The following is a 7966-nucleotide window of genomic DNA, read 5'->3' on the forward strand; positions in this document are numbered from 1 at the left end:
TCCATTCTATACATATTGTAACTACATTTGGGCTTCAAATTTAAACTTCCTTAGTGATCTGATTGTTGCTTAAGGAATGCTGACAAAAAAACACATAAACAAATAAACAAAATACACACAAGAATATAATCCCCTTTGAGGACAGCCTGAGCTATATAGTGACTTCAAGACAACTCTGAACTACATAGCAAAACCCTGTCTCAAAACAAAAGAAAACCCCCAGAAGATCTAAAAACATCATATCACAGTGATGTATGTGCACCTATGTTCATAGCAGCACAATTTGTAATTGCTAAAATGTGGAAACAACCCAAATGTCCATCCACTGAAGATTGGATGAGAAAATGGTGGTACTTTTATATAATGGAATATTACTCAGGTGTAAAGAAAGATAAACTCGAGGCTTTTATAGGTAAATGGTTACAACTAGAGACCATACTCATAAGTGAAATAAATCAGACCTGCATGTGTAAGCACCGCATTGTCTCACTAGTGTAAAACCTGAAAGAGTTAATTTAAACTAGGAGATATGATAGACATTGTGAATTGATAGGAAAGCACTCAAAGGTAAAGGGCAACTGGGATGTGGGAAAAGAGAAGGGAAAGAAGGAGAAATTTTGTATGTATGTGTATGCAGGATAGTCAACATGGCTGTTCTACTGTCTTGTATTTCTTTGCTGAAAGAAACTGTCAGTGAGTCCTTGGTTGATCAGCATTGCATGTCTCTATCTGTTTGAAACTACTTTGAAGATATCAATATGTAATACAACAAGCATTGTTAATTCCCTACCACTTTGTAACTCCGTACTGTCTGTACTGTTGCTTTGCTATTTTGTAAAATGTTGTCTGTCTGGTAATATTTTCCTCCTTCTATTTTTAAAATAAAAATAAAAAAATCAAAAGAAAACCAAAACAAAAAAACACTTTGACATGAAATTTGTTATGCAAATTAATTCCCACACATCCTACACTACAGGTTTCCAGAGGTGAAATAAAGAACACAAATAAGTTTCCAAAAAGCACGCAGTTAAAATAAACTATTATTATTTTCGGTAAAGGCCCACAATGGCCTGGTGAAATATTGAAGAAAAGAGAAATATAATACCTTCAAGTACACACTATAGTATTATCAGAAACATAGTTGTTGTAATACAGAACAGTGTTATTGTAAATATGTGCCCTAATATAAAACCTGGCATGTGCCATAGTTATAAAAATATAGAGTGTTCCACAAATAGCTTCACAGCATGTTATGTGCCAAATGGAAAATAGCAAAAGGAAATACTGAAAATGTTAATATATTGCATGAACCTAAAGGACAAGGAGAAAAATGATTGGATAGGAACTGAGGCTACAATAGATACGTTTGGAAGAATAGCAGATTGTTCAGATTGTTCCTTATTATCTATAACTTTATAAAAAAACCAAAACAGTTAACTAAAACAAAAAACATCAGTCAGGGAAAAAATATTTGCCATATCAAAAGTTTTGTTTTTCTTTTCAAATTTTTGAATCCATTTTGTTTGCTGATGGAAGAGAATTTTAGGTTTCATACTAAAAGCTTTACCAAAGTAAAAAACAACATGAAATATTTCAAAATTTAAATTGCATTTCACTTTTCTTAAAAAGGGAAAAGTAAGTAGCATTCCTCCAAATTACTTTTTTTTTGGTGGTACTGGGGGTTGAACCCAGGGCATTCACACTGAACTGCATCCCCAGCCATTTTTCTTATTTTGAAATAGGGTCCTGCTAAATTGTCTGAATTGGGCTAGAACTCTGATTCTCTTGCCTCAGTCTCCCAGAGTGCTGGGATTACATTGGGATTACAGACGTACACCACCACACCTGGCACCAAGGAATACTCTTGACAACTGATATAATATTTGAAACATATATACTTACTTGCTTTTAAACTCTCATCCTAACTTGTGCCATGAGAGAAAAGGACTTGTGGGTAATCGTTAACTCAATGCAATATGGCAGCTAATTACACATGCTTAAAGAAAGCATGGGTATTTAACATACAGTATTGAAAATGGTAAGTCAGAACCTACCCTATGTCCTAGACATGAAGCCACAAATCTCAGTTTCAACATTCATTGTATTACATTCTTTAAAGTTTTAAGTCTATTAATTATCAAGGATACAATCTAATATTAGGTCAAAGAAATCTCACCTTGGTTCCATTGCATCCAGGGACACCTTGAGGACCAGGGGCTCCATCATGGCCCGGCATTCCCTTTGTGAAAGGATATAACATGTACACAACATGTTTTACATTACTTTTTAAGGGTATTATTTATGTACTTATTTATTTGAAGTATTGGGGATGGAACTAAGGGCCTTACACATGCTAGCAAAGCACACTACTGGGCTACATCACCAATTTAAGGGATTTTAAAATAAAAAACTCCAGATTATACATACAGGAAGACCGGGTGTCCCTGGAAATCCAGGAAGCCCAGGAGGACCCTGTAAGAAGAAATAATGTCCTTGAAACACATGACAACTGATAACAATGAAAATAATACCCTACCTGAGGACATTATGGAAATTATATTTAGGTTTCTTGAGGATGGAAGACTATAGCCAGCTTGCACTCACAAACTGATCCATGATATTCGTCCAAACCAACAGGCATGTGGCTCCGTGACGACATAGGAAAACCATCTGAAACTGCAACCTCAGTGAGCTAGCAACCAGATGAAAACCAGAAATGTTGGTATTTAGAAAGTTAAATAAAGGAGCAGAAATAACCCACTGTGGCACGGAACTAATAGATGTTCAGTAAGGGAAGAGAAATTCGCCTCAAGTTTGGAGATAAAAGGAAAATTCAGCATATTCTTGTGAGTGTGGATCTTGCTACTGTAAAGAGATTAAGCCTGTGAAGAAAGAAGACATGAGTTCAGGCAAATGACAGTGATAATTCTCAGCTTATCAGGCTAGATCTAAAAGATCACACACACCCTAGCTCCAGCCCCAACCCTATGAGGCTCAAACATCTACAGAACCAGAGCCAGAAGGCATTTTAAACAACTCCCTCACTTAGCTCCACCAGGGAGGCAGCAGGCATCCACCCTAATAGTTAGCTTGGGTGCAGGGCAATGGTGACTGTGACACAGAAAAACAAAAGCCATTGGACGATCAAAGGCCCAGTGCATGGCTTGAGGAAGACCAAACTCCAGGCTGGGAAAGTCGGGGATGTGGAAGACAACGCAAAACCCAAATGGCAGTGAGCATAATCAACCAGGAGGAGGGAAACAGAAAAACAAAAGACAGGAAGCAGGAAACCATGGCAGTTTGAGTATTGTGGCAGGAAGAGAGTTCAACCAGGTGATGTATGGGAGGAGGGTGGGGGCATCTGAGTGTAGAGGCGCTGTGGCAGGGCCTAGCGAAAGGCTAGGTGACTGTGGCTTCTAGTCTGAACACAGGCCCCGAATCCTCAACACAACCTCCCCCTGTTAGGAGGCATTCGCTTCTCCCAGAGCAATCTGGTAATTTTACCAAGCTTTGGGCCATAGTCAGGAATTACCCATGGACTATATGAGTGAGAGACTTGGTGGGTTTTTCAGTGTGCTCAATTCCAGCAGAGACTTAGCTGGTGAGTGTGGGCCACTCTGGCAACTGGAAACTGACAGAACTAAGGGTCTCATCTACAACCACAGAGGGGAGGAGCTCAGCCTGCAGACTGACCTAAGTGCTTTCTCCTACTTGGACAAATGCTAAATGCTGGATTTAAAACTGTTTCACTTATCCCCTTTTTACCAGGCAGTACCCAAAAATAGAAGTCTGAGGGAAACAATTGCCTTCAGTATAAATATCACTACAAGGTTGAGTATTGGACCTGTTTTTTTCCCTTTTTGTGCACGTAGGGGGAGTATGTATACATGTAAATGTATATAAATGTTACTGCTTTTGCTTCTATTGTGTATTACCTTGTTTTGTCATCTTCCACACCAAGGATTGTTTCATATGGTTTTCTAATTTTGTTTTTGCTAGTTCATTAATTTGATCTTATCTCCCTATATCTTCTCTTGCTTCTATTTATATTCCCTTGCCTTGTCTTTTTTCCATCCTTTCTTATATCTTCTCAAATTTCTCCTCCCTCACCTTCTTTTCTTGTATATAAATATTATCATTAAAGTATACTTTTTTCTTTTCTTTTTCCTAACATATCTTACATTATTACTCTTTCTTTTCCAAAGTTAGTTGAACAGTAAAGAACATTTTAAGCAAGATTTTTAGAAGGTCTTTAAAAGTTGCTAGTACTGATATTTATTCTCTCCTTGCAAAGCAATGCTGGGGATTGAAAGTGGTAGGCTTTTTTTTGCACAAATTAGCAGTTAAAATGATCAGTGAACTTAAAGAACTGTTTACAGCTGAATGAATTAGTACAATACAGGATATGAAAGAACATTTCAGTAAAGACATAGAGGTTCTGAAAAAGAAGCAAATACAAATCCTGGAAGTGGACCAATCAACTACTCAAATTAAAAACTCAGTTGAAAGTCTTAGCAATACTCAGATGAAAAGAAAGGAATGTCAAAGTTTAAAGACAGGGTGGGGATACTAGAACATTCAGACAGCAAAAAGAAAAAAGAACAAATAAAGAAAAGATTATCTAAGATCCCTTGGACAACCCTAAAGGAACAAATTTAACACTCACTGTCGTCAATGAGGGTGAAGAAGACTAATACCAAAGAAAACCAATTCACTGATATTATGGTAATTTCCCAAATGTAGGGAATGGGATAGACACTATGGTCAGATAGCATTCATGGGATAATTTCAATTCCTTAGCATTTACTTAAGTATTCTTTGGGCTAATAAATGGTCTATTTTAGAGAACATCCCAAGTGCACCTGAGAAGAATGTGTATTCTCATGTGGTTGTATGGGACAATCTGTAAAAGTTTACTAAGTCCACTTGTTCACAGGTTTGGTTCAGTTCTCTTATTTCTTTGCATATTTTTTGTCTAGTTGATGTATCTCTTTGTGTCAATGGGGTGTTAAATTTCCCCATTACAATTGTGTTATGGGTTATTCAGTTGTTCATATGTATTAAAATTTGTCTCATATAATTGGGTATTGTTATCTCTTCCTCTTGAAGTTGTGTTTGATTTTTGCATTAAAGTTCACATTCTTGGCAAACAGCTACCTCTGATTTTTTCTGGGTTCCTGTCATGTGGAGTATTGTTTTCCATCCTTTGATTTTTGTCTATGGATTTTCTTTTGAGTTAAATGAACCTTTTGTATACAGCATATTGATGGATTTTGATTCTTGAACCACTCCGCCAGTCTGTTTCCTTTAATTGGTGAATTGAGGCCATTTACTTTGTTATAACTGATATGTATTGGCTTATCTTTGTCATGTTACTTTCCGGCTGTTGGTTCTGTACTTTTTCCCTATGTTTAATTGCTTTCCCTGCTTCATGGTTTCTTTCTGTTGTTGTTCTTGGAATTCTGGTCACTTTTCTCTCTTTCTAGAACATATTTCAGTACTCTTTATAGGGTTGGTTTGGTGGTCCTTCAGTTGTTCTTTGTTGTGGAAGTATCTTAATTCTCCATTAATTTTGAAACAGCATATATCAGTGTGGGTTGGAAGTTGTTTTCTTTCAGGATTTGAAATACTTCATTCCAAGTTATTCTTGACTTGATGGTTTGCATTGAGAAATCTACTGTGATTTTGATGGGCTTTCCTTTATACATAATCTGTTTGTTTTCTCTAACATCTTTTAATATTCTTTTCTTATGCTCAATTTCTGGGACCTTAACTATTATATGTCTGGGTATAAAATTATTTTAGTTGTGGCTAATTGGAGTTATATATTCCTCACTATCTCTATGTCACTTTTTTTTCCCATGCTTGGGAAATTTTCTGCTATTACTTCTGAATAGAGTATTTTTATGTTGTTGGTGTTGACTCCTGCTTTTTTAGTTGACACCTCTCAGTCTTATCTTGTTCTTTTTTGTATCATCTTGCAGCTTTTGAATTGTTATTTACTGGTTCCTAATTATTTTTTAAGATATCTTTCCATTCATGGTCGCTAGCTGCAAGGATGTCTTCAAGGTCTGAGAGTCTATCTTCAGTTTTGTTTAAGTGGTTTTTCCAGCTTTGAATGGAATTTTTAATTTCCTGGATATCTCTTTGAATCTGTTTCATGCATTTGAATACCTTCCTATATTGTTCATTTAAGTTTTCCATCATATTTCTATGGTCCTCTATTTTTTATCTATGTATTCTTTAGATATGCTGAGCAATTCTTTCATTATGATTGTCATTTCTTTTTTTACCTGAGAGATTATTTCTCATCTGATTTCCTCTATAGCTTCCTGGAGTTGTTTCTTTACTTCAGATACTACCATTTCAGAAATTTCAAGTATGTGATTTCCAGTTTCTTCTGCTGGTGTCTCCTAGACTTCTTCTGGGTGGGCTGGAGGTCTGAGATTGCATTTTGATCCTTTGTCTTGGCATTTCTGGGTTCCTTTGGTGGAGCAGCTTGCCAGATCCCAGGCACTTCCTCTGCTGGCTGCCATCCTGGTGGTGTAGGGTGATGAGTCAGGCAATGCATTCCCCTAGCCCAGCCAGCTGCCAGGTCTCAGGCACTTCCCAAGCTGGCTGGGTTCTCCTCCGAAGTTTGTCATAATTCTGATGGGTTTTCTTTTAGAGTTACTTCATGGTTATTCTCTGGCAATCTTTAAGATTCTGTTCTTGTGTTAGATTTCCGGCATTTTTATTGTTATGTGGTATTGACTTTTTTCAGATCATGGCTATCTGGGGTTTGATGTGTTAAATTCCTTTTCCACATCTGGAAAGTTTTCTGTTATTATTTCTGTAAACCGTTGTTTTATGCCCTTTGTGCTGTCTTCTGACTTTTTAATTATTCCAACTTCTCTTATGTTAGTCTTCTTAGAGTCATTCAGTGGCTGTTAGATCCACTTTTCATGTTGTTTTGTTTTGTTTTGTTTTGCAGACAGGGTCTTTCTCTGGACTCACTATGTAGCCCAGGCTGGCCTTGTACTCACAGCAAGCCTCCTGCCTCAGCTTCTGCAGTGGTGGGATTACAGGGTTGTGACACCATACCTGGATTCATTTGCTTTTTTATGTTTCCAGTAGCAAAACTTTTGACATATACTAAATATTGCTTACTCTGATTCCTTTTGGTCCTGGCGGTCCTGGAATTCCATCATCACCCTGAAAAATATAATATATTTAGATTTGTCTTTCAAGAAAAGACCTTAAATAATTATTTTTTTGTTATGAGACCTGATTTTTTGTAAACTTTTGTGAAGTTGAGAAATATAAACACCAAGTAAGAAGCATTTATTATTCAGACTAAAAGTACTGAAATAAACTACATGATAAAAATTAAGAAAGTCTTTTTTTTAGTGAGAAGGAAACTGCTGAAATGTAGAAGAAATTTTACTTTTTTAAAGTATGAATCATGTAAGAAATCAAGGATGAGATTAAAGTACAGATATTTCTCAAAACATTTATGCAGAAAAAAACAAGTCTGAATAATTTCGACATAATATCAATCTGCTTACCAGGCTGTTAATAAATATCATCATTCCAGTACCCAAATATTCTAGTACTGCTCTTGAATTTGCTGTTTTGAACCTTTCCTTTGTTTTATAAGGCATTTTCTATTAGCAGAGTTTAAATAGGACAAGAAAATATGATAAAATTTCTTTTCTAGCTTCTGCTGTTTACTCCATGCAAAAGAGGCTACCCACATTTGTATTAATCTATTTACACATTTCTAGTTACAATAGAATTACTGAAATTTTCAAATTTCACCTGTTTTATCAAATGTTTTATTTTTTAAAGAAAAAAAGAATAAAGAAAATTGAATTTTGTTCCATGTAATGTAACATATTTACAAGTTCCAGAAATAAAGACATGGCTACCTTGGGGGGGGTAGCCATTATTCTCCTTAGCACTTCCACTTTCAAAAGTTTATTTA

At 36.1% G+C, this 7966-nt stretch overlaps 1 protein-coding gene across 5 annotated transcripts in view; it reads right to left on the reverse strand.

Annotated features, from left to right (window-relative positions):
- Col4a5 (collagen, type IV, alpha 5) overlaps positions 1 to 7966 on the reverse strand; it is a 240931-nt gene that overhangs the window by 128111 nt on the left and 104854 nt on the right. For all 5 annotated transcript variants that reach the window (XM_013504524.1, XM_005404675.1, XM_005404674.2 and 2 more), the window contains 3 exons: positions 7150 to 7194; positions 2428 to 2472; positions 2177 to 2239 (listed from right to left, as the gene is read on the reverse strand). In XM_013504524.1, the coding sequence (XP_013359978.1) occupies positions 2177 to 2239; positions 2428 to 2472; positions 7150 to 7194 (153 nt within the window). The remainder of the gene's footprint in view (positions 1 to 2176; positions 2240 to 2427; positions 2473 to 7149; positions 7195 to 7966) is intronic.

The sequence above is a fragment of the Chinchilla lanigera genome, unplaced genomic scaffold (genome assembly GCF_000276665.1).
Source record: "Chinchilla lanigera isolate Chin_1 unplaced genomic scaffold, ChiLan1.0 scaffold00089, whole genome shotgun sequence".
In the NCBI taxonomy this organism is placed as follows: domain Eukaryota; kingdom Metazoa; phylum Chordata; class Mammalia; order Rodentia; family Chinchillidae; genus Chinchilla; species Chinchilla lanigera.